We start from the raw sequence: 27,450 nt of genomic DNA, 5'->3' as shown, positions 1-27,450 counted from the left end.
TGAATGAATGAATGAATGAATGAAAACTTTATTTAACAGATTGCAGAATGGGTACAATACAGTACGGCTCAATACATACAATTGTTAAGGGGATGCAGACCTGAGAAAGACGTTTGTCTTGTTTCCATCAGGGTCCCCCATCACGGAATCGCGGACGGAATCGCGGAATTGAGCAATAAAAATGGAATCAACTATAAAAAAAATTATAATAATTAAACGATTTTTTTTTTACCTTTTTTTTATGTTGTGGGACTTGTACAGCACTTTGTTCAACTTTGTCAGTGCTGTAAAGTTTAAACCTTTTTAAATCTTAGACAAACAAAACACTTTGCTATCATGAAATATTGTAAGCCGTCATTTGAGGCTTTATAAAAGCAGCACAATTAACACAAATCTGTCAGTGCCGAGTCCGACCTCATCTTAAATAACAAACAGCATTGCTTGTTGTAGTTAACAAAGAGAGGCAGAGTTGATTTTGCAAAAATATATATAATTTTTATTTTATTTTTATAATCGCATTTTATTTTCATATTCGAATCCCATGCCCATCGAACGAAGCTTCGAAGCTTCGAAGTATTTAAGACAGCCCTATTAAATGGACTGTTATATTCATTCCCACTTATTAGACACTATTTCTGATGGTAAAATGAGCGTACAAAGCAAAATACAGAATTCTGAAATATTAAAACGGAATATTAAAATGGAATTTGGAAAAAAATAAAACGGATTTCATATGGCTCTAACAGACCCCTGATCAGATCTTAGGAGAGCGCACACTTCAACAGACCCCGTAGCATCTTGCAGCCCAATAGGAACCTGGCGCGTTTTCTGTCTTCTGTCTCTTGTGACTGACACCACACATAACGTTTTGATAAATATTTGATACGATTTTGAAAGGCTGGGTTGAGTTGAGTTCCCCTGTTCAAAACACCAGCATACCACCCCCCCCCCCCCCCCCCCCCCTACGCCAAAATTAGAAAGAAAAATTACAAAAAAAACAGCAAAAACAACAACGATTCTTTAAAAATGGTCCCTGGGTGCATAAGACACTGCCACGCTCCAACCTCTGACAGCTTCCTTGACACCTCCAAACGGTTTCAGATTCATTCAAGCTTGTTTCGATAAGAAACATGACATCAACAGTAGTTTGGAGGTGGAATTCGATAATCACATTTCACAACTTTTTCGTCTGTACATTTATTAATATCCATTGCCATTCGAGCCTCTGCGTTAGTCTTCTTACTATCTGTCAAATCTCACCACAAAAAACACGTATTATCAAAAAAAATCAAAAAAATAAACAATAATAAAATAGGAGATAGGAGGAAAACTTTGGTCAAAGAGAGTTACGTACAGAAGGACGGGAAAGAAAATGCAATGACAAGATCATAAGAAACCATTTTGTCGCTCAAAGGGTAGTGAAACGACGGCATCAAAAAGACAACTCAAGTGGTTTTCTACCCCTCTCTCTCTCTTTCTCTCTCCTTAACAATATGGCCCATAGTTCAACCCTCCTCCCATACATTTGGGTCTGCAATTTATTCTGGTTTCCTCACAGAGGAAAAGAAGGAAAGAAATAAAGGTGCTTTTTTTTTCTTTTTTCATGAAAATCATGTTCGTCTTGATTGTCCACAAAAAGAACGTAGTGCCAGCAGGAAGGTCCGTGGCGCATGGATGTACAATCACAGCGTAGAACGACAAGATCCTTTACTGGAAAGGAATTGACAGTCCAGGACAGGGTCCCATGAAAGGACTTTGAACCTGCATTGTGTCTGTGCGTGTGTGTGTGCGTGTACTGTATGTACGTGTGTTTGTTCATTTATATATGTGTGTGTCTGTGTGTGTGCATATGAACTGTGATATCTGTAAACTGTTAGATGGTGAGGTGTTATTCAGAGGCTGTCTTGTCCTGTGTCCCTCCGTCCTGTAGGCAGCTCTTGCGGACAACGGGCAGGGGGTGCGCCTCCGTGTTGAACACCCAGTCATCCATTGGCAACAGGTCGTCGTCAGAGAACAGCAGGTACAGATACCTGAGCAGATAGTAAGAGGGGGGGGGGGGGGGGGGGGGGGGGGAAATGAGTGAATGAATGAAAAACTTTATTAACAGATTGCAGAATGGGTACAGTACAGTACAGCTCAATACATACAATTGTTAAGGGGATGCAGACCAGAGAAAGACTTTCGTCTTGTTTACATCAGGGTCCCCCATTTTCAATTCATCGTGGGGGGGTGGAATTGGTACTCAATCGAACCCTTCAGATGACGAACCTTATAAACACTCACCTTATTAACACTCACTTTAGACACTTTAACACTACATTATATTTATCTATTTATTAAAGAGATTTGCACTACATTCATACCTAATTTGCATTTGAACCCTATCTTAAAGTTTTGTACCTCATTGTCTGCATTTGTACCTCACTGTTTACAAATTTGTACTCACTGTACTTAGGTTGTACTTTAGATTGTATATTGTATTGTATTGTATATTCCTCTTTTACTTACGTTTTTACTTACTTTTTTACTGTATGAAGCACACTCTCAGGGGCTCATACAGAACCAAGCATTTCACCGTAAAGTACATGTATTTTATTGTGACAAATAATAAACAAACTTGACACTTAAAACTTGAATCATATTACACGTAAGTCAGTTTTGAGCGTTTTTTGGACAAGCGTATTTGCAGTAGTAAAGTCAATCCAAAATCACTTGGAGAGTGTGACACATCACCCAAAAGTACTCAACTTCTACTGTTTTAAGCTATGAAATACATTTCAACTTACAATCGTAAAATAATTAAGAAGATAATAACTCTTAACTGAAAACTTAAAGCAGAGTTGTATGGAAGCTTTGTCTGAAAATTTTTCACTCAATTCCCATCCATAGTAACTCAATATAACTAAAATAGTATAACCAAATAGAACACCAATCTTTTAGGGCTGTACCGAATGTCATTTTTTAACATTCGAAGCTTCGATTGAAGTATTCGAACGAAGCTTCGAATGTCTATAAAAAAATATATATATTTTTTTATAAACTAAATCCTCAATTTGAATAAAGTGATTATCTGATTAAATGAGTCTTTTTATTTTATTAAATCAACTTTCTTTAATTAATATAACAGTTTCGTCAACATAAATAATCCAATAAGGGCACGGTTGGTATGAAAGTGATGGTAACGTCTTATAGTATAATATTATAATATTAGTGTAGCCTAATCTTTAACTGCAACTGTGAAGAAAACCCCCATTGGTACTTTAAACAGATTGAATAGACAAAAAAAAAGCTAAAAAAAAATATATATATAAAATAAAATTATAAAAAATGTAAAATTCGAATGTTGATTTAGAATTCGAATGTCAACATTATGATCGAAGCTTCGAAGCATTCGGTACAGCCCTACAATCTTTATTATATGGTTGTATTGTGGCCCTACTATTAGTATACTCACAACGACATTCCGAGGCAACTGAAAGACCAATGACATTCTGTGTGTCAAGTGAGATATTAGATGAAATTGCTGGGTAAGGTAAGTGAACATTGTGCTTTACTGAATAGAAACCTTTCTAGCCAAGTAATACACATCGTAAGTCATTCCAGGGGAGGAGGGGAATGCTTCCCCCGAGAAAGTGTTCTTCTGTTATTTTTGGAAACGTTTATCATGTTCTACTTGGGTCTGATGCAACATGGCAGCCTGAATGGTTTGCATCACTCGAGCCACAAACAAGGCTTGAGACGAAGCGGCAGGATGGAGGCTTTCAGCGGGAATCTAAATGCTAAATTCTCCGTCTCCAGCCTTCATTCACGAGAGAAATGAGGAAGAAATGTCATTTCAAAGTGAGAGCGGAACCCGGAGCCTAAAATGGCTTTCGAAATAAATCAGGTGAAAAGTGACACTGTGCTCGAGTGCTTCTTCGCACCCATTGTGAATATCTTTAGATTAATGTACGCGCACACCGTTAGACATACCTACTGTAACGTCTTGATGGAGACGGCTTCCCGCCGAGCACAGTGCATTGCATAGCTTGCTTTCTATTTCAAAAGGATGGTTTAACCGGTATCTAAATTGCTGTAAAATAGACAGTATGAGTAGATTGTGGAATGTCAGATATGCTGTCCCAGCAGGGGGAGATCGGGGGAAGGGGGTGTTATTAACAAGGAAGCTATAAAATAAGGAAGGGTCATCACGTCAGAATACCAGCGTTCTATGCTCTGCTTTGTGCCAGACTTTGGTGCCAGTTCTATCTGAAGCCTGTATTAAGATAAAAAATATACCTATATATACCAAGTTATCTGAGGAAATATAAATCAACCAATACAGTATATTAAACGTTAGATAGTTAACAATGCAACAAAGAGGTAATAACCTGTTTAAATCACAGGCCATAGACGAGGAGATGGCCGATCCCATTCAACTCGATGTCGACCGAACTGAAAGTTTCCACACTTAGCGTTCACACGCTACAAAGTGACGTGATGACCCTACCTTCTTTTTATAGTTTCCTTGGTTGTTAACACGAAGTAGCACTTACTTGAGGGTCTCTGAGAGGAAGAAGCTCTGCTGCATGTTATCATGGCCCACCGAGGTTTCGTAGACGTCGCGGATCCCGGAGAAACCCGACTCCACTCTGCAGTGCTGCTCTAAGGCCTGGGGAGAAAGGGAATATGGAGGACTGATGGCTTAAATTTGACACTTAAGTCAGGTACATACTGTCTTGATCTCTGTGCGGTCGAAGAGATGATCAGCTTAACATTTGTTTTATTTCTGTCAGAATGTTCTCAGTTCACCAGTCGGGACAAATGGGGTCACTTCCCAACCAGAAACATCCGTGCTCCATGTTTACTGTCACTGAATTACTTCACTGAGTACTGAATGTTCCTCTGCATGTAATGACTGTGATTTATAGGAAAGGAAACTATTTAAACCCAACAGAGACCAGGTGTCCAGATATGTTTATTTCTGCCAGAGTTACATCTCTTAATGGGAAGTGGTCGAGCCCTTCCGCTGGCTCATCAGTCGAGGCCTTAGCGATGCTAAATCTGACAAGGGCTAATGGAGAGTTAGCCAAGTGGATTAGCACACTATTACCCTCGTTACAAAGGCCTAGTTCATACTTGCTAATTAACAAAGACCCGGCATGTTAGTGCTGGATGTGGATGAAAAGAAACATTGTGGGCTGCTTTCAACCTTTGTGCCCGATAATTAAAGGCCTGTCAGACTCCTCTTCTCTGCAAACTACATTAATGCTAAATCTATCACGACAGCCCTCGGCCATTTGCCAGAGCTAATGTACCGGCTATTGCCACATTAATACCCTACCCTAATAGGATACCCTACCGGCAACCTTCCCCTTTTGCCTGTGTGACCTTTCTAGCTTATGTATGGCAGCAGACGCTGAATGGCAGATAAGCCAGTGCTAATAAACATGCTAGTATGATGCAAAATACTTGAAAGCACACTCGGTTTTCTCCGTATTTCAATACCACATACTGTAGATGTGAATGTTTACTAACGCTACTCGTTGACCTTCCATTTCTCTATAATGTAAAGACACGTATCTCAATACCACCAATCGTATCTCAATACCATATACTACTAATGCTACGTGTTAAACCTTTTATTAGTGACAAAATGGCATGCAATGTAATCAAAAAAGTCAACCAACAAACTAGAAGACTCTGGCAGGAGCACTCATTCAAGGGTACTACGACTATGCATGAACCTCATGGTACCAAAGCACCTCAAAGGCGCTAAAAACAAGATTACAAACAAACATCACAAAACAAACTGGTCAGACTACTGCTTGACCTTACTCCTAAAACCCACCTCACCTCTGCCCACTTTGACAACCTAGGATGGCTTAGAGTAGACGACAGAGTACAGCTACTTGCAATGGGCCTGGTCTACAAGATACACTACACCACTCAGGTACCCATGTACATGTCGAAATACTTCCCAAAGGTCAGTGAATACCACGCCCACAACACCAGAGGGAGTTCCACAAATCATGTGCAACCCAGATTTGGCACAAACAAGGGACTAAACATGTTTCGCAATTATGCCACAACAATGTGGAACGCCCTACCCACAGCCTTAAAAAAATGTGAATCCCCACCCACATTCAAAACCGCTCTCAAAGAGCACCTACGGGAGGCTGCAATTCGAAACTGGCCACCGCAAAGGTCCAATGACACTATGAATTGAAAATGGGGGACCCTGATGTAAACAAGACAAACATCTTTCTCTGGTCTGCATCCCCTTAACAATTGTGTGTATTGAGCCGTACTGTATTGTACCCATTTTGCAATCTGTTAAATAAAGTTTTCATTAATTCATTAATTCACACTGTGTGACTAAGTCTCACCTCCACGGCTTCCCAGCCCCACTCCCGGTACTTGGGGTCGTGAGTCAAACGCCACATGTACATGTAGCTCTCGATGACCTCTGGCCGCAGGATGTAATACCTGTCGCCTTGCCTGGTGGCCGTGGCTTCAGCTCCGCCGTCGAATCGGAATGCCTCAGGCCCCAGTTTTGTTGCTGCAGGAGAAAGGAACGGGAAAGGAAAGGAAAAATTATTAACAAACGATTGAATCCCGTCAAAGGATACTGTAGGGGGTATGAGGACATTGATTTCAATTCGTTTATTCAACACAGTGTTTCACTAAATCAAAAAAGCATTTAAAGTAAACGCAATATCCCTCCATGCGTTGTCCGGTACATAGGTAATTCACTCTAAATAGGCCTTAGACATAAGTTATACAATTACAATTTCCCATGCTTTCCAGATGGTCTATGGATTTCTCTCTGTCTCTCTCTCTCTCTTCCCTCCCTCCCTGTTATATTTCTCCACCAATATGAGACTGTAGCATGCTAAAGAGATCCTATCAACAACACAAAATAATCTATTCTCTGTGCTTTCAATGCTGGGTTCAGGGCTGGAGCAATGGCATAGCAACATGCCATTATAGGAAGGAGTTTAGAACAGGAGCCGTAATACAGCTGGTTACATGATGCTGAGATTCTATTTTCCTCTCCCTGTGTTCTATTTTGCCAAGACATTTTCTCTGGCTTATCGTCTTGTACGGTCGTGATGTTAGGCGACCGTCATGTGGCCCCTGTCGGAAAATTGGACTGTGTGTGGATGGAGGGAGCGGGGGTCTCTGTGGTTACTCCAGGGAGATTGGACTTTGAGGAGCTGTATCCGGATGGGATGAGGAATCATCTTAAATGAAACGAAAGAACGAAAGACAGAAAATGATCATAGCAGGGACCTCCAGGGTCAGCTGGCTCATTATTGTCAGAGAGAGAGAGAGAGAGAGAGCGAGAGAGAGAGAGAGAGAGAGAGAGAGAGAGAGAGAGAGAGAGAGAGAGAGAGAGAGAGAGAGAGAGATAGAGAGAGGGTAATGAACAATGTATTGTGTGTGTGTGTGTGTGTGTGTGTGTGTGTGTGTGTGTGTGTGTGTGTGTGTGTGTGTGTGTGTGTGTGTGTGTGTGTGTGCAGAAGTGTGCACCCACATGTGTGTGCATGTAACTACTCAAATCTGTGGCAAAGGTAATGAACAAAATAATAAGGATGAAATGTGGAAAAACACAGTAGTTACTGTATGAGGTACGTAGGCTACATGTAGGTAGGTAGGTAGGTAGGTAGGTAGGTAGGTAGGTAGGTAGGTAGGTAGGTAGGTAGGTAGGTAGGTAGGTAGGTAGGTAGGTAGGTAGGTAGGTAGGTAGGTAGGTAGGTAGGTAGGTAGGTAGGTCAAGTCAAGAGTTGTATTTGTCACGGCATACAAGCATACAGTGAAATGCGGGTGGTCATGCCCGCAGCGATTGTGCAATAATACAAGTAATAAGAATAAGACATTTGTGCAATAATACAAGTAATACGAATAAGACATAACAGGTATAATGTACATAAAGTTTACAAAAAGCATGGTAAAAGACATGCTAAGGTCCTGCGATAGTGCAATACAATGTTAGCTACGGATGAGGCACTGGGTCTTATGTGCACTACTATACAATACTATACTATACAATCTACAGTTATACTATAAGAGATAAGATAAGATAAGATATTCCTTTATTGATCCCCTTGGGGAAATTCAGGCATCATAGCAGCATGGGGGGGGGGGGTGGGGGGGGGGGGGGTACAGGTAGTAAACAACACAGTGTACAGGTAGTAAAAACAACACAGGCAGTGTAAACAATTTGGTCAATATGGTCAATATAATTTACTATCTGACTAGCTGAAGAAATATTCACATTATTCACAGTGTCACATAAGGTGCAGTATGCGTGAGGTAGTGTTATAATTTACTATCTACTGAGTATACATTATTCACAGTATCACGGTATCCACTGAAATATACATTATTCACAGTATCACCGTATCACAGTGTCCACATAAGGTGCAGTAAGCCTATGGTAGTGTAGGTTGTCCTCCTTGGGTTCCTATAAGTCCCAGGTCAATGTCTGGTAGCAGTCGCTGTCCTTATGCTATCTTGCTATATCCATCTATTTACTATACAAGAACCACTCCAGTTTTTTTTTTTTTACCTTTTCATTGTGTAAAGTGACCGTTGAGTGTGAGCGTGTGCAGCATGTGTGTGTGTGTGTTCATCCTAAAGTGACTGTTAGTGTGTGAGCGTATACAGTATGTGTGTTGTGTGTGTGCTCATGTGTGCTTGTGTGTGGAGAGTTCAGTGTTCAAGACTCTGATGGCTTGGGGGAAGAAGCTGAGCCGAAGTCTCTCTGTCCTAGTTGCTGGTGTGCGCAGGCGTTTGCCTGACTGCAGCAGCTTGAACAGGCTGTTGTTGGGGTGGTGGGGGTCTTTCATTATTCTGCAGGCTCTGGATTTGCACCTCTTGTTATATAAGACCTGCAGGGGTGGTAGTGCAATACCCGTAGTACGCTCAGCTGAGCGCACCACTCTCTGTAGGGCCTTCTTGTCCTGTGCCTTGCTGTTTCCATACCAGGCAGTGATGTTTCCAGTCAAGATGCTCTATACAGCTCCGGAGTAGAAGGACTGGAGTATCTTCCCCGATACTCTGAACTTCCTTAACTGTCTCAGGTGGTAGAGGCGCTGCTTCGCCTTCTTTACAACTGAGTCTATGTGTGTTGTCCATGTCAGGTCTTCTGAGATGTGGACCCCCAGGTACTTAAAGCTGCTCACCCTGCCCACGGTAGCCCCGTTTATCCACAGTGGTGTGTGTGTCCCCTGCTGTGTTCTCCTAAAATCCATGATCAGCTCCTTGGTTTTACCAATGTTCAGGAGCAGGCTGTTGTCCTGACACCAGCATGCCAGTGCATCAACCTCCTCCCGGTAGGCCTTCTCGTCGTTGTCAGAGATCAGCCCCACCACCACTGTGTCGTCCGCAAACTTCACTATGGAGTTGGAGCTGAACTTGGCCACACAGTCATGTGTGTAGAGTGAATACAGCAGGGGGCTCAGAACACAGCCCTGGGGGGACCCGATACTCAGGGTGATGGTGTTGGAGGTCTGACCCCCCACCCTGACCGCCTGAGGCCTTTCACTCAGAAAGTCCAGTATCCAGGCGCTCAGAGCGGAGCTCAGACCCAGCTCAATCAGCTTGTCCACCAGTCTGGTGGGGACTATGGTGTTGAACGCTGAGCTATAGTCAATGAACAACAGTCTCACATAGGCCCCCTTCTGGCTGTCTAGGTGAGAGAGGGTGTTGTGTAGTACCTGAGAGACCGCATCGTCAGTGGACCTGTTTGGCCTGTATGCAAATTGCAAAGGGTCCATATCACTGGGGAGGGAGGCACAAATGTAATCCTTAACCAGCCTCTCAAAACATTTCATGACCACAGAGGTGAGTGTCACCGGTCTGTAGTCATTAATTAAGACCTGCTGGGGAGGATTGTTTTGGTACCGGGATTATAGTGGACACCTTGAAGCAGGCAGGAACCACGGACTCAGCCAGGGATAGATCAAATATGGTGGTGAACACTGGGGCTAGCTGGTTAGCACAGGACTTAAGTATCCGTCCTGTTATCCCATCTGGGCCAGCTGCTTTTCTGGTGTTCACCCGCATAAATGCTCTTCTCACACTGTGTTCCGTCAATGAGAGAGTTTTTTCAACCTGTAACGTGTTCTTGTCAGAGACCAGCAGGGCTGAGTCGTCCGCGAACAGGAACAAGTTGCAGTCACAAGCTGACGACATGTAATTTGCATAAATTAGGAACAGTAACGGTCCTAGTATGCTTCCTTGTGGAATGCCACAGCTCACTGGGAGGGGGGGGGGGATAGAGTACCGTTTACCTCCACCATCTGTTCTCTCCCCTCCAGGTAGGATTGCATCCAGCTCACTGATAAACTATCAAAACCAATTGCACGCAACTATTCCACGTTGCACACTGCACTTTCTCCTGAACACCCTCTTCCCTGTTCCAGAGGGCTGTGGTGTGTGTGTTTGTGTCAACCTGAAGAGGCAGAAGTAGTACAGCTAAATAGCAGCCACTCCTCTCTACAACACACCGGCAAGAGCAACCCCCCCCCCCTCTAGGCATAGGAGAGAGAGAGAGGCTATACGGGGCTGGCAGATCAAACGTATTGTGAGCATGTCAAGGCACCTTAGATGTAATCTTCTCCACTGTACTATACATTTTTGACCTGTACCTGTATGTCTTCTACTACCTGTACCCCCCCCCCCCCATGCTGTTATGATGCCTGAATTTTCCCAAGGGGATCAATAAAGGAATATCTTATCTTATCTTAATGACTAGAGAGGGGCAAAATTAATAAACACTTTGGGATGAATCCATACAAGAGGAGGAGGAGGAGGAAGAGGGGCAAAATCATTTGAAACGGGCTGTGAAGATTAGGTTATTGTTAGTGTCAGGGCCAGACACAGACGCAGGGGATGGTGAAGGAGTAGGGGTGAAACGATATATTGTGACACAATTAGGGCTGGGACTTTATCGCATTAATTTCGATTAATTAACTACAGAAAGCTTATGCATTTAATCACATGATGATTTTTCTTTATTGTGTAAGAATGTTACCTTTCAAAGGAGACCAAACTCATGCATATGCTATAAGTATAAAGTATAATAAATCGCAAATAACTTTTTTTCTTAGTCTGGTTTTTTCATACAGAATACTGAAAAATAAGAGAAATTGAGATCAATCAAGAGTTTTTTTTTTTCAATGGTCAACTGTTCTGGAATGTACTGCGTTTTACTTTTACTTTTTTCTTACTAAATTGCTGCACTTTGTTGAAAATTGCATTGATCTGTTGGTCTGTGTAGTAGCTAATACAGGATTTTGCTGCTTAAACGGATGTATAATGTATATTCATTGATTCACTTGTATACCAAAATCCATTTTAATTGAAAAATTTAGCTTTTCGCATCAAATATTGACATGCGATTCAAATGTGATTAATTTCGATTAATTAACTATAAAATCTCGAATTAATTCGATTAAAATTTTTAATCGCGTCCTACCACTAGACAGAATACATTGTGATACTAAAATGGGACGATACGGACCGTGGACTGTGACAATTTTATAGTTTGATACTTCTATTTTGAAAGTGCGTCCATGGCAAACTGGGAAGTGACAACGTTTCTGTATTGGCTTCTTGTTGGTCGACCAGGGTAGTGTCTTCAACACGCACATTCCAAAAAAAATCCAAAACGAGACCCAAGGTATTATGAATTAAATTATAGGTTTATTTTAAGCATCTGAAGCATCTAAAGAAAACATAAAAAAAAAGATTCCAATACTCAAAAATAACTGAATTCTCACACTGATGTGGTTTAAAGAAAAATGTATAACCTGGCACCTTCACCAAACATTTTGACATCATGCCTAGGCCTTCTCTTCCTGCTCATTAAGCCACCTGCAATTCCAAAAGTCCCCGCCCCCCACTCTCAACATGCACTACCAGCCTTTGGATACTAGGTGGGGTAGATGACTACAGAGGTGCAGAAACAAAATGTATATAAATGATAGATACACTAAGAACACAATAGAATGGCTCCAACAGTTTCTGTTGGCTGCTGGCTTTACTACTGTGGTAACAACAACCAAACCTGTTTAGCAGAAAAGGAGGATAATCACAGAACAGCAAGCGATTTGAAGAAACTAACGTTGTGGTAGTAGGTGTAGTAGCGTTATATTTATTTCTGTCTTTAACTTAACAGGAAGCCCCGTTTGAAGCATTGCTAGTTAGTAGCTACAAGATGCTCGCTATTAGCTGAGCTCTTGTGAGTAGTAGCTACAGAAGATGTCAACATTTTATGAAGAGATGGTTGCACTTAAATATATCATTCACTGGATTTAATTGTTCGTCTGTCACAAAACATTTTCGACCATCTGTCCTTCATCAGTGTGTACTGTACAGATGTACAGAAGTCAAGTCACTGAACTGCCCTCCGGATGCTAACATTAATGCTAATATTTAGCAATGAAGGTTGCTTTTCGAGAACTCTAAGTCACTTAAATAATGCTATAAAATGGGTAGCTCAAATCAAGCAATCTGATTTGTTCATAGCCATGGTATAATGAGCATATATCCACAGCTACAGTATGATTCTAATTCCTTTTCACATCTGAATCAGATGGATAAAGCAATGATTTTATCCAGATTATTTGATTATTGCCACTTCCCCTAAATGTATTAATCTAGCTACTAACTGGGGAGACTGATAAATTACAGATAAAGGAATATAGCAGGACGATCGGTTACAATAGTTAACCTCACGCTGAACAGGGATTCCCACCGTTGTTGTTAACCCCAGTCCTGTTGCAGCCCCTCAATCTCCGAAAACGTTGGAGCAAATTTCCAAACAAGCGTTACATTCTTGCCTGAAAATATATTAAAACTGTATAATAATAGTCCTAGGTCGTACGTTAAAACCGCGTTCAGCCTTGGTAAATAGTCGTCATATCTGCCCAACTATAAAAAAAGAAAGCCAGCTAGTTGTTAGTATGCACATTGCATAGCAACCACCTTGCAGTGCAGGCAGCCACGAGGGCCTATTTTATTTAGAACATTATTATATACAAATTTACTAATAATAACATAAACATTTAAATGAAGTGTGTCTTACTTTCATATTGCCATAGTCTACTTGGTAACCGTTTTATAAAAGCAATAGCTCACTTAAGGCCATGGCATAATATGGTTATTATATCACAAGGGGCTTTGCATCGGGCTGGACTTACGCCCTTTAGCTGTGATTTAATAACCATATACCATGGCCTGTCGATCTCAATACCTGGTGCGGTGATTGGCACAAGCACTCTCTAGTCTGCCGCTGCCTGCAGCTGTGAGATGTTAAGAGAATAATTGAAGAGCACGTTTATTCCACACCAGAGACGCATGACATTCTGGGGCTCCCTATTAGGCCCTGTCTTCTGCCTTCTGAGGTGTAGCCGCCAGGAACCATTTCCATGCTTTATTCAGGGTGAAATTAAAATGCCAAAGGCCCTTTTAATTTACGGTATTGCTCCCAGACACTATTTTCTTACTTCCCCCCCACCACCAAATTCTCTCTTAACAAGACGAACGTCATGTGGTGGAATGGTGCTGGACCGTGAAATTTCCCCCGGCTTTGTAATAGCCCGGGCATGCAATAAGTTGAAAAGTGCAATGTCATTTTAGATCTGAATATGGCGGAAATGTGAATATGCACGGGTATGAATCATGAATGCCTCTCTCGGGCGATAGAATCTTGAACGTGTAAAGCAATGGAAAGGATTACACCAAAGAGCAATCAATTGAGTACCAAATGCTCTGGCAGCTCCCAAGTGATTTAACGGAACTCATAACGCTCCCTTTCGTGGCCAACAAACCTGTGTGCTGGACACCAACAAAATAACAGCTCCTCTATGACCCCATCCCACGTTCCGCTGTCTCACCTGAGCGAGTGTAGCTCTCATGGCAGGTGTGTGTGATCTCTGCGGCCAGGTCCAGGTAGTGCTGCCTCTTCTCCGGCACGCCGTCGTCCGCCCCGATGCCCACCATGCCCCCGGAGAAGCAGGCCAGGTGGCCCATCTTGTGGTCCAGGATGCCTCCGCGCCACTCGGCCATGTAGGTCAGCCCACCGGGGGACTTCTGCACCAGGTTGGTCTCAATGGCCTGCAGGGGGCAGTGTACGTGCACGCGTGCAGTCAAAGCAAAGCTTCATCAAGCACATTATGCATGCAGTGGAATATGTCTTTGTGAGCTGTTCAGCTGGACTCAGCACTTGGCAGTGCATTTGGAAAATGTTGGAACGTTATACAAGATCAGAGCGATCAGGGTACTTGAACCCTGAGAGACCCGCCCCTGGCCGACATTACTGTCTTTCAGAGGCTAGCGGGCTCAGTTTTAAAGCTAGAGTGAGATACTGGGATCATAATGAAACTAGACAACCTTATCCATTGGTGCCAACCATGTCATGCTAGCTAGTCAGGAAGGGGGTTATATAATGCTCCAAAGTTAGGGAAAATTGGAGGGAAAAACTGGCATGGCCATTTTGAAAGGGGTCCCTTGACCTATCCCCTCAGAATATCTGAATGAGAATGGGTTCTATCAGTACCCATGACTCTCCCTTTTATAGACATGCCCAGTTTATGGTACTCCGGTGCTGTTTTGGGTGACCTCAGACCTGATCACCTCAGACCTGATCACCTATATATCAAGACTAGATCAAACACCAGAGGGGATTGTGAGGTCCATTTTAGAAAGACCGCCTTCAGCAAAAATTGTCTATCGATAAAGGGAAGTGGAACATGGAACAGCCTTCCGGTCCCCTTAAGGGAATGTCCCACCCTGTCCACCTTTAAGGGCCAACTCAGGAAATGGCTGTTAGACAGCCAAATATGCACTCATTAGGGATGTTAGTGATGTTGTACTGACTGAATGTCATGTTAGTGTGGTCATGTCAGTGATGTCAGTTTTTATGAATGAACGTTGTATGGTCCGTTTTGTGTTTGTTTTATGTTAGGACTACGGGTGGAAATTAGCCCTGTGCTATTCCCGGCATATTTACGTCCTTATCATGCTGTGATGTTATGCATACACATGTAAATGATGTTCATTAATTTGCATTGTCCTTAATAAACAAATCTTATATAAAAAAAGGTCTATTTAAATATTTCTACATACCAAGTTTCAAGTTTGTTTATTATTTGTCACATATAAAATACATGTACGTTATGGTGACATGCATGGTTCTGTATGAGCCCCTGCTTCATACAGTAGAAAATTAAGTAAAAGAGGAATATACAATATACAATCTAAAGTACAACCTAAGTACAATGAGTAAAAATTAGTAAACAATGAGGTACAAATGCAGACAATGAGGTACAAAACTTTAAGGTAACATGCAAAAAAAGGTCCTTAAGCAGTCTTGGAATTGCATAAATTAGGTATGACTGGAAAGCAGAGACTCCCTCTTTTCTTGATCCTCCAATCACAACTTTGTTTGTTTGTTTGTTTGTTAATTTCAACCACTTCATCCAATTGGACAGAACTTGCCTCCTTTTTTATCTCTTTTATCTTATTTGTTTTTTCTTGTTGTTACTATACACAGATCTTTTATGTATTTTATTATATTTTTTCAATTTTATTTCTTATTTTTTCCATCCTTTCCTTGTACAGTGTCCTTGAGTCTGAGAAAGGCGCTTCTCTCTTAAAATCCAATCTATTATTATTATTATTAACATTTGTAACTGGAGGATCCGGAAAAGAAGACGGAGATTGAGAGTCAATTGTATTCATGTGTGATGATGTTAGTCCCCATAGTAGCCATTTCATTGTAGTGAGCCTTTTTTTCTAATTTTTTTTTTTTTACTTGACCCCACTGTATAAAATTACCTATTGTGACTGCCGATCTATATATAGGATTGTGACCTCTAGAATAATTAAAGCCTCATGAAACAAGCACAAACTGGAGACATATGGCATTCAAAAGCTATATTGACAATAAAGGGGGGTTTCTGAGAAATTTCTGAGCAGAAGTGCTCGCCTCCCAATTTCTGAACATTTTTATTCTTACAGAAATCTCCAAATGTCAAATGTTTTTGATACCAAATCACAGCATTCATTTCTCAACGGTGTTCCTCGAGGTCTTGGTGTCTGTGTGGTATTTTGCAGGGATCTTTTACCATGTTTATAACAAATCAACCCCCAAATTGCTGCAACAATTTATGACATAATTGAGCATGGGAATGGCCATCATATAGACCTGTTCGCTGTTTAAAAACATACCGTGTTCGATCAGCAATACCAACTGAGTCACGTGACTAAGTTGCCCCGGACCTGCGCGAGTGTGAGTCTTTCACCTTTTACATATCTAGCCATGGCATGGATTGATTGGTTAGATCGCTAGCATGGCTAACAAATGCAAATATATTATAGTCTGCCCCGTTGTTCTGACCAGGATTACGTTCCTTTCTGCCCCGGTGATGCGCTCGCACACTGAGTCTGACGTATACGGCGAACAGGTCTATACTTCCATCATAATGTTCTAAGGCCTTATACAGTATACCCCCAAAAAAAGAAATAATAAAATGGGTCTATGAGGGTTAAATACATTTCACATCCAGTAGCCTCTGGACAACTCGCCCTACTTTATTATGCTCTCTAAAATAAAAATTCGATCTACCGGTAAAACATTTCTGAAAGGCCTTCTATAAGAACAGTTAACCTCTGAAACTGTTTTCAAATCACATTCGATCTGAGAGCAGGTAATGGAATAATTTATAGTTTGAGCAGCATACAGTACCAGTAGTTTCACACACGTGAGGGTTGAGTATGACCTGTTTTGAGTTCCTCTTACTATAGTCTTCTTAAGAGCTGTGTGTGTATGTATGTGTTTTAAAGTAGATGTTCTCAGAGAGAGAGAGAGAGAGAGAGAGAGAGAGAGAGAGAGAGAGAGAGAGAGAGAGAGAGAGAGAGAGAGAGAGAGAGAGAGATCAGTATGCACATTATGGAATGAGACCAACATGGTTGTCCTGGTGTGTGCGTCTGCATCTATCTATGAAATGATTTATGTACAGCGTAACACATGGTGTGCTCTGTGCTGCAGTTCTTCTGTATCCGGGGGAAGAAGGGAGAGGGGGGGGGTTACAGTAGGAGAGAGAGAGAGAGTGGAGGTTTAAAAAAAGAAAAAGATCTCCATATTGATGTTTCTCCTTAGAGCCACATCTCCTGCCAAGAGTTTTGCTTTGCATAGGGAGTGTTTACCGACTTTGCCTCGAGAAAAAACAAGACAAAAGAATAGAAAGGGAAGAAGAGAGCAGGACGTCTCGGGAGATCAATACCTGGTGACTCATCACTCTCCTGCCTCACACCCCTCCCTCCTATTCAGTTTGGCCAGCTGCTTATTTCGGGTTTGAATAAAGGATTACTGTTGATGACATAAACACTGGGGAAAAACACTGATGATTTAAAAATAACAACAACAAAATAAACGCCCTTGCACGCCACTCGAGACCGTTTAGGCTATCCATCCCTCATGTTTAAAGCACCCGGAATAATGTTCCAACGGAAGATAAAATTATACCGGTTTGATCCCTAAAGGACACCTGCAGGACTAGTTAGCGAAATAGGGAGGATAGAAATACGACCCGGCGTGCATCATGGATTACATGCTCGCTTGCGACTGAAAACGGAAGCCTGGAGAACACCACTTGCAACTGCTCCTGTGGGGGTCGGCGGTGGAAGAATGTGGTTGTACTGGGCTGCTTGATGTGTTGTGGTTGTGGTACAGTATCTCTCTCTCTCTCTCTCTCTCTCTCTCTCTATCTCTCTCTCTCTCTCTCTCTCTCTCTCTCGCTCTCTCTCTCTCTCTCTCTCTCTCTCTCTCTCTCTCTCTCTCTCCTCCCCCCCGGGTTGTTACTGTAAATGAGAATGCATTCTCAGGGGCGTCCAAGGTGCACACCATGTAATCGCGACATCCTACTGTAAGTTTGAATCCAGCTCTTTAGCTTTGTATGTACTGTATACAAAGGCAGGCGGGGTGAAAACACAAGCCGCTGCTGAAATACAGTATAACTTTTCCCTCCAAAGTCTCCTTTCGAATCCTCCTGTTTAGATGTTCATTTTCGGTAATGGTGCCTTCTTCTGTGAAAGCTCAATGCAAAGTCAGGTCGTGGCGGTGATCTTATTGGCGACCAGTGGTGGCAGCACTGAACGTTCGTCAACTGGAGGATTTGAAAGACGACTTTGGAGAGAAAAGGGTAATTTTATACTGAATTTCAGTAGCGGCTTGTGTTTTCACCCCACCAGTCTTTGTCGAGACGCTGATCTTTCTGTTGATCCCTTCGAAAACACAATGCAAACTTGTTGTTAGTTAGGATGTTAGGATGAGTTTTGACTTAAAGGCCAACTTGCAGGTTGTATTTTTGTTCAATAAACAATGTGACTAGGGCAACGGTGACTTTCATGAAGAGGGGAAAAAAATTATCGAAATTGACCCAGTTTTAGCGTTTTTATCAAACATTTTGTCGACCAAACCACAACCTCCACGCACATGCATATTTTAATCCATGGTTTCATAGCGTGCGTGTGTCATATTAATGATGACGTCACACTGGGTAGCAGGGGCTCTGAGACTCACAGGCAGACGGCAGGAAGCAGAGAGCCTTCTTGTTACTACTAGCCGAGGAGCTAGTCTCTGTTTCACCTAACACTATTGCTCCGTGATCATAGCCATTCATCTCTAAAGCGAACCACTATTTGTAAAAGCCACAACCACGTTACCATATTTGTAATAATGTAAATCATTGTGTCGTTGTACATATTGTGTATATAACGTTAGTAGCTAGCTAAGTTAGCTAACGTAGCTTAGCTTAGCTTGGTAGCCAGAATTCTCGAAACTCATAACAATGACCGATTTAAAATGGTTCTCTCCTCTTTGTATACCTTTGTCCTCACAAGTATTCTGCCAGGGAACTTATGGACACGACAATAGTAGTAGTTAGGTGTTTGAGCTTGTAACGTTAGTTAGCTCATAGCTATCGTGACTGATGCACCGAGTGGGGCTAAAATCATATCAACATGCCGGGACATGTAGCTTGCTAGCCGGCACGATGTGTGTGCAGTGCTTTGCCCCACAGGTCTGAGAAGAGGACCTGCACATTTTACTCGTTCCCTAAACTCTTTTGCATGGCCCGATTTAAAATGGTTCACGACAGTAGACATAATGCTAACGTTAGCAGGAGCCATATAGCCATATAGCCAGCCCAGTAGTACTATGACCCGGACGGGCATAAGGCATATGTTGCCCCGAGTGACGTCACGGCCATGCTAGCGTCTGATAAGCTTTTTTGATTCGGGCGTGCATGTTATTCGTGCATGGACCTTTTTAACCCTTTCTGAGTGGCATTTCCGGCATCAAATGGAAAAAAAAATAATAATGAAATTAGATACCAATGATGTAAACTACCCATAATTGAAGAGTAGGGTTTAACCTGCAAGTTGGGCTTTAACCCTCAGAGTCTGCGGCGGTTCGTTTTTAATAATGCATACTCTACATACTCCTCATAATTAAATAATTATATTATAACAAAATTATAACGAATTTCGTTTGCTCATAGAAGTACAGGGACAAACAATCTATGATTTTATTAAAACTCATAATAACACAAACAGATCTGTTTATTAATGTTTCACGAGGTGCACACAAAGTGGGCTTTCAGAATATTTCTAGACATTGCGCCTCCTGGTGGCATATAACAGAACAGCAATCGACCTCAAAATTAACCCCTTCAGCACTGCGGTATGGTAGACAGTCCTACTGGCTGTAACTGTAAAGCTTGTCAATAGAACTAGTTTGAATACCGCCGGAGACCTTTGTTACACGTCGTCCCGCCTTCTCTCTCTCCCCCCCTGATTTCCTGTCAGTCACTGTACTATGTAATAGAAGCAGAAACATCTTTCCTCGTAAAAAAAATGGTTCTTAGACCATCTTTCCGGGTAAAAAAATAAGATAAAACAACATAATATTGGAGTATTGGAAAACATGCTCCTGTGCTACACAGTTGTTTTAATCAGTGTTAATTTAGTCAGCTATTTTAATTTTAGTTTTAGTCTTAGTCATGTGTCAAATGCTCATTTTTCTTTTTCATCACATTTAGACACCTTCATTTATTTTTCGTTTAGTCAATTTTAGTCAACTACAGGTCTGAGCATTTTAGTCTTAGTCAGTTTTAGTCTAGATTTAGTCTTTTTTGTTTTAGTCTAGATTTAGCAGAAAACGGATGACATTTTCGTTAATGAAAAAAAGGCATTTTATTCTCTTGTAATGCAATTCTATGTACCGCTACAGTCAGTCAAATTCACATACATTTCTATTGGGATCATAGATTCATGTAGACGCCCCATTCCCCACTCCCCCCATAACGTAATGAGTTAAAGATGTAAACAGTTAAAGACCCTCACCAGTCTTAAAATAACAAAAACAGTAAAGTGAACCGAACGTCTGTTTGGCTGGGTTAGGGGGAGGGCAAGTCATGGGTGGGAATCTGGCGTTGTGGACAGCGACGCCTACAGGTCAGGTCTGGGCGCTTGCTCAGCGGAGGCAGGACTTGATGAAGGCAGCGTGACCTCCCACGCGTTACACTTCACCAATGAGAGTCCTCGCTGCCAGGTGAAAAAATAGTCACTGGCTGTCGCCGCACGTGTCGGAAGAAGCGTGCGGATGACTTCAGGGTTCCCTTGTACCGACCAGTAGGAGAACATGCGCACAACCAGGGCCGGACTGGGGAAATAATTCATACCGGGAGATATAGTGCGAAATATAGCTCCAATCAGGCCACTTTTTAAGCGGGGGGTCTGGGGGTCCCCCACCAGGATTTTTTTTTGTTACAAAGACTTAATTTCCTGCATTCTGGTGAATTTTAGTGCATGTGAATCACAAACTAATGAGCCAACAATTGCTTAGTACAATGTACTGTTATGAACCTCAAATAAAACTGTTGTGGCACTAGCAATACTCTCTCCACCTTCAAAAAGAAAAAAGCAAGAGCACAACATATTTTTCTATTTACTATTATAATACAGTTAACCACTCTCTCCACCTATTCAAACAGAGCAAGAGCACAATACCATTATTCACTTTACTGATGCACTACCCATCAACAGTTAAAATAGCCCTTTACACAAACATTAAATAACAGACCTTTCATTACAATAACAGTAGCCACTGCCAGAATAGTGACACATGTATCGCGTGTGGTGAGCACACGCATGCATGCACAACGAAGACAGAAGATTGCGTTGTCTCAATTTTTTAACTATAAAATGAGCTCAAAGTATGAGCTCACTGACTGAAATTTCCAACAAAAAGCATCAATTGTCAAATAATATTGATCACATTAACTAGACTAGATGTTTTTGAGGAAATTAGAAAGGGAACAACAAATTAACCCTTGTGTCTGATCAGATTCTTATTTTTTTGATAACTTTGCAGTGATTTATGTTTGTAGCCAATATATGTGGCAAAGGTGTGTAATCTTTGAATTATCTTTGAATTATTTTGACTTTCTCTTCCATAAATTGTTTATTTAACTTCAGCCCCAATCATAACCACCACATATTGTTTTTTGTAATGTCAGATTTAACAACTCCTTTCAGAAAAGTGGGAGTATTTCATTTTTAATCTGAAGTTGAATAAAATATTTATGGTAAAGAAAGTGGGAAATTATTTCAACATATAATCTTTTTATGGCGTTTTTCAATTTAGTCCCCTAATATGGTAAGAGTATAACACTTTAGTTTTCAGACACAAGGGTTAAATTATTTATTTGTTTCTTCTTGGCAGATTTAACATTGGGCTTTTGACAGGGGAGATGATGCATCGCATGGTAACGTTAGCTAGCTAACATCCACATGTTTATTTTTATCACTGACTAACCTGCTGGTTCCTTGACCTTGGTGCAAGAAAACAAATGGGCTCCACCCTTTCTCTTTCTTCCACTGTCCATCTTGACATCAACGTTAATTGACTTTCGCTCTACTGTATCTCTCCGAGTCCCTCACTACCTGGCTCACTGCCTGGCTGTTATTCTGCATCTGAGTGCCATCTGCCATTCCATTCGCCGCCTCTGCTGTCAATCAGTTGTATCGCCTGGTCCCGCCTCCACCAATCACAAGCGGCAGCACGGCTCCATTGTGTGTGTGTGATCCGCATGAGGGAGAGAGTCAGATAGTTCTCCAACTCTGTCGCAGACAGTGAAATCCTGGTTGTTCCCCACCCACCTAGGTTATCTAACTATCGCGCCGGGCCGCCGCCACAACTAGAAACAATGGCCTGGCAAAAAAATTATAATAATTATAAAAAAATAAAAAAATAAATTAAAAAAAATTTAATCTATGCAGGCCAGGCCACCGGGAAAACTCCCGGTGCTCCCGATGGCCAGTCCGGGCCTGCGCACAACAACCAGGTAGGGGAGGGGGGGAATTGGCACAACGACAAAAAATTGGGACGGGGAGAAAACAGAAAAAAATCGGAGAAAGAGAGGATTAAAAAAAAGTGAACCGAACGTTTCCACAGCCCATGTGAAGCAGACATGACCCCTGGTTGTACAAAAAAAATAATATATATATATACATATAGAGCATAGAAGTGCTCCACATATATACACCATAAGACATAATCAAACCACTAATTTATTATGGTAATTTGTTACGTGTTGGGTGTCGACAGCGTTAACGTGAACAAAGCCCAGCTAGCTTATTGCAATAGTTTTCCAGCCACATGCACATGGTGCACCTAGCTCAACCGAACAGTCTGTTGGTCACAAATGGAGGAACTCAGCCGACCTAGGTGGCTTCAATAGTATCTGTTATCCTTCAACCCAGGGTTCGAAATTAACGGGGGCTCGGGGCAAAATGCCCTTGAAAATGGACAAAATGCCCCCGAATATCAGTTAAGGGGAGCAGAAAATGCCCCCGACAGTTTACTAATTATATATATAATTATATATATGATCTACAGTGCGAGCATTTCCCTTGTATTTGGCCCTAATAATATGTGTGTGTGCGCCACCCGGAAAAATCATTTACTCGAGACGAGTGACGATTACAAAACAGCTCCGCTGTTATAATAGTCCCACATTACACAAGGCGCATAAACGTCCAATCACAGTAGCGCCCGAAAACAAAGTCACGGTACCGGCTTAGGCAAGTTATACATTCAGAATCAGACAACGCAAAAAAATCAGCCAGCCATGAAGCCCATTCATTTTTATTTTGAGCAAAAGAGAGACGAGGAGAAAGAGAGGAATCCGGCTGACATGGCTTTTGAAGTGATATTCGCACGTGTTTTTGCGGGTCCAGTCCCCACGGTATGTTGACAGAATTCGCAAAACACCTTATCGACTGAAGCATAAAAGTCATTAGGATACTGCTCTGCTCTGAATTTAGGGCTTAGTGGGGAATTTCTTCCGACGTTAACGTTAACGACGCACCGAAGCAGCTAGACCATTTCTCCGTGTTGTGTGTAACACGCAGCGGTCCCCGCCTCCTCCCTCCTTGCAACAAACGTTCCACCCAAAAACGGAATTTCTATTTCATAATGAATTAAAGAATTGTATTAAGAATTTTCAATGTTCTGTCATCTAATAATATATTCCATTACCTTTCCTATCTGTATCAAAGTCAAAATGTTGGTATCATAACAACACTACAACATACAAAAGCAGCTTGACAACCGATATCCTTTGCGTTTGATTGATTGAAAACTTTATTAACAGATTGCAGAATGGGTACAATACAGTACAGCTCAATACACACAAGTTAAGGGGATGCAGACCAGAGAAAGACTTTCGTCTTGTTTACATCAGGGTCCCCCATTTTCAATTCATAGTGTGCACACGCACAGTATAATAATGCATGAGATAAATAGTTAATAAACTATGTGTTACTTGAACAATTTTCACTGTGCTCCTAAATTTCTTTGTGTGCTCCTAAATTTTTATTTAGATTTTATTTATTAACATTTTATTTAGGAGCACATGTGCTCCTTGGGAAAAAGGTTAGCGTAGAGCCCTATATATGGAGACATTAACATTACATTATCAAACATAGGGACGAAGACTGTAAAAAAAAGTGTCAACAATGTTTTATAATCCTTATGTTAATTTTCATCATAAAAATTCAGTGCCCCCGAAATACAAAAAAAAGCCCCCGAAAATCAATTAAGGGGGGCAAAAAAAGCCCTTGAAAATTTTTTTTAATTTCTAACCCTGCTTCAACCATGAACTATTCTAATTTAAATTTAGTTGGCTTATAGCTAGGGTTGGGCACCGAAAACCGGTTCTAATAGGAACCGATTCCTAACTTCCGGTTCTGGAACCGGAAATTTGCATTTCGATTCTTAATTTCGGCTCAAAAAAAAAAAAAAAAAAAAAAAAACGTTGTTAATTAATACCCTAGTTACAGTACAGCAACCAAATTAAACTGTATCAAGTCAACTGAAAATGTGAATAGTATGAAAGAAATGTAAGATTTTTCAAACATTTTAAATCTCCTGCGAAATAAGCTGTGACCTGTTTTGACCTGCACCTCAAAGAATCGGAAGCGAGAATCGTTTAGAACAGGAATCGATATGGAGAATCGGAATCGGAACCGGAATAGTTCAAATCCAAACGATGCCCAACCCTACTTATAGCCAGTGTTCATTTTGTCAGCTATTTAAATTTTAGTTTTAGTCTTAGTCATGTGTCAAATGCTCCTTTTTCGTTTTCATCATATTTAGTCACCTTCATTTATTTTTCGTTTAGTCAGTTTTAGTCAACTACAAGTCTCGATTTTGTCTTTTTTTGTATTAGTCTAGATTTAGTCAGGGGGAAAAGCTTTGTTGATATTTAGTCATAATTTTCGTTGACAAAATTGTCCGATATTATCGACCTACCGATATTATCGGCCGATATCGGCATTAAAATGTGATATCGGAAAATATCGGTATCGGTTTTCAAAAAAAAATGATTTTCTTTATTTTCTTTTATTTTTTTTTACATTTCTATAACCTTTATTTACCCAGGCAAGCAAGTAAGAACAAATTCTGATTTTATTTATTGTCAAAAGTATGCATAATGTTGTGTTAATTCCACAACAAGAGATATGTAATGTTAATTACATAGGGAAACCCTGCATATATCGGTATCGGTTGATATCGGTTGATATCGGTATCGGAAATTAAGAGTTGGACAATATCGGTATAACGGTATCGGTAAAAAAGCCAATATCGAGCATCCCTAGTTTTAATTAGTAATCTAATCTCCCTTTATATTAATATCCAAAGCTAATGATTTGTACTTTGCTCACACACCTGAGATCGATGTACAAACATGTATGTAGTACCATGGGGGAGTGGGGAGGGGGACTTGGTCATTATCTCTCAAATACCGGGTGGCAGGGGACAGACTTGGCTGTAATTAGTAGGTTTTGCCTCTGGCTTGACCGTCTGATGAAGATAGTGTAACAGTCTCTGTGGTCTGGTACTGTAAGTAAACGGTACGTACAACTTAATTGTTATCTGAGGGAATAGGCTTTATTTATGCAAAACAATTGCTTTCTATGTATTTTTTTTGTACAATGTTATGGGTATGTGTGTGTGGGGGGTATATCTTAATTAAGAGTGCGGCTGGTAAAAGCTACTTTTGTGTGTTTATGGGCACTGAAATTCTGCGGGTTCATGTGTGTTTAATTTGCACATTGCGGAATTCGCATAATGTGACCTAAAAATGCTGTAATTGCAATGGAAATTACAAGACGCCACTACCGGGCAACTCGCTGGCTTGATAACGTCCGTCTTCGATGTCTCCCATCATGTGTCATTTCACTGTTTGAGCTGTATCTATTTGACCCCCCCCCCCCCCCCCCCCGACATCCAGAGCAGGCCTGTCTCTGTGTACACCATGACACTGCAGCTTCCCTCCATACCTCCAGTGCGCTGTAGTACATCCTCTTCGCATCCTCGTCCGTCTTGTCTGACATCAGATATGATTTGATCAGATACTCGTAGAAGCTATCCCCGAGGCCTCCGATGGAAACATGATCTGGGGGAAGATGGTGGGGGAGGGCGGATCAGAAATTACTCTGCAGTCATGCACAGGGGGGGGGGGGGGCCCTGCTGCACAAAACATACAGTATTATTCCACAGTCTCAAAGGTCACAGCGTCCGGAAAGAAAACGTGTCTGGCTTGGCAGCATCGCATCAAGCTGTGCAAACAGACTGGTTCTGAAACTAGTAAGGGAATTAAAAGTCACATGCGTGTCAACATGTTGTTTCTATCGCCTGTATGTTGTGGCCAAATATTGGTCCTCGTTCTCGAATGGACATACGTACAAGTTACCAAGGAATTCCTTCGTAACTCGATTTACGTACTTATTCGGCATTCTCATTGTAAATTCATTTTTGTTTTGATTTATGTAGGATTTATGAACTTGAAAAGGCAGTCGTAAGTCAACAGATTTCTCTGTCATTGGGGATTGCCGATACTACAGACATCCGTGGAATAAAATAATTATAATGATAATAAATACGACAATATTTGTACCATTAACAATTACGTTTTGCATTTATAGTCCTGACTCAATGAGGCATTGCGAGCATTACACACAAACACTGCAAATTAAATAAAAAATATGAATATGCCATATACTGTCTTCTTCTCTATGATATTATTTATTGTTGCTTTGATTTATTCCTATTGCTAGAACTAAATAAATGCATGGAGAAACGGCTTAGTGAGGCAGCCTCAGTGCACAAACACACACACGTACTGTATACGTGCAAAATTAATCGTTCCAGCAAAGTAGGCTTCTATTATTCTAATGACTTGTTTTATTAGGTATTATAATAGTAAGTAAGTCCTACTGTAGAACATGACATATTAGCATGACATCTCATTTAGTAATGTCAATACTGAACGGCCGCGTGATTGGCTCTTGACAATGAGATGAGGTTGTCTGGGTTTCATCACCTGTGCATTGTATGCTAGTATTGCACTTCACTGTTACATTTGCACTCTGGTTGGATGGTGTATTGTACTTGTGCTGTATAATGACAATCTCTCCTTTTGAGATCTGTCGCAAATTGCTTCCGCACTACCTGTTGAATGGGTCAGCATGGTGCAGATGCAATGCCGACCCTCTGCCATTTGGCACACGCCTCCTTCGCCTTGTAAGGAGCTGGCGGGGCATGTCTGTATGTAAATTCAGGTGTACGAGAATGCGACTTGCAGTTTAAGAATGAGTGACGTATTTCATTCATGGGAACCCAGCTGCAAATATTTTGGCCACTTACGAAGACCGTTTCACGAGTTCAGGAATCCGGAGGAGGATTTTTGTATTCTTTTTTTCCAGTGTCCATCTTTCCCAGTCTTGCATTTCCAGTGGATCATTGGTTTTGAAGGGGACATGCATTGCTATTCCTTGCACTATTTGGGCAACTTTACACAATTCCCGTGAGTCTATTGAACACAT

The 27,450-nt window shown here is 41.4% G+C and overlaps 1 protein-coding gene across 1 annotated transcript in view; it reads right to left on the bottom strand.

Annotated features, from left to right (window-relative positions):
• Positions 1-968: 968 nt before the first annotated feature.
• LOC311245703 (mannosyl-oligosaccharide 1,2-alpha-mannosidase IA) overlaps positions 969-27,450 on the bottom strand; it is a 468,514-nt gene continuing 442,032 nt past the window's right edge. The window contains exons 8-12 of the mRNA XM_084335645.1: positions 25,906-26,021; positions 13,890-14,109; positions 6,369-6,541; positions 4,536-4,651; positions 969-2,030 (exon numbers count right to left, since the gene is read on the bottom strand). Of these exons, the coding sequence (XP_084191771.1) occupies positions 1,889-2,030; positions 4,536-4,651; positions 6,369-6,541; positions 13,890-14,109; positions 25,906-26,021 (767 nt within the window). The 3' untranslated portion in view covers positions 969-1,888. The remainder of the gene's footprint in view (positions 2,031-4,535; positions 4,652-6,368; positions 6,542-13,889; positions 14,110-25,905; positions 26,022-27,450) is intronic.

This window comes from Notolepis coatsorum (genome assembly GCF_963971535.1).
Source record: "Notolepis coatsorum genome assembly, chromosome: 19".
In the NCBI taxonomy this organism is placed as follows: Eukaryota; Metazoa; Chordata; class Actinopteri; order Aulopiformes; family Paralepididae; genus Notolepis; species Notolepis coatsorum.
The sequence above is the reverse complement of the archived record's forward strand: the minus strand, read 5'-3'. Positions and strand labels throughout refer to the sequence as shown.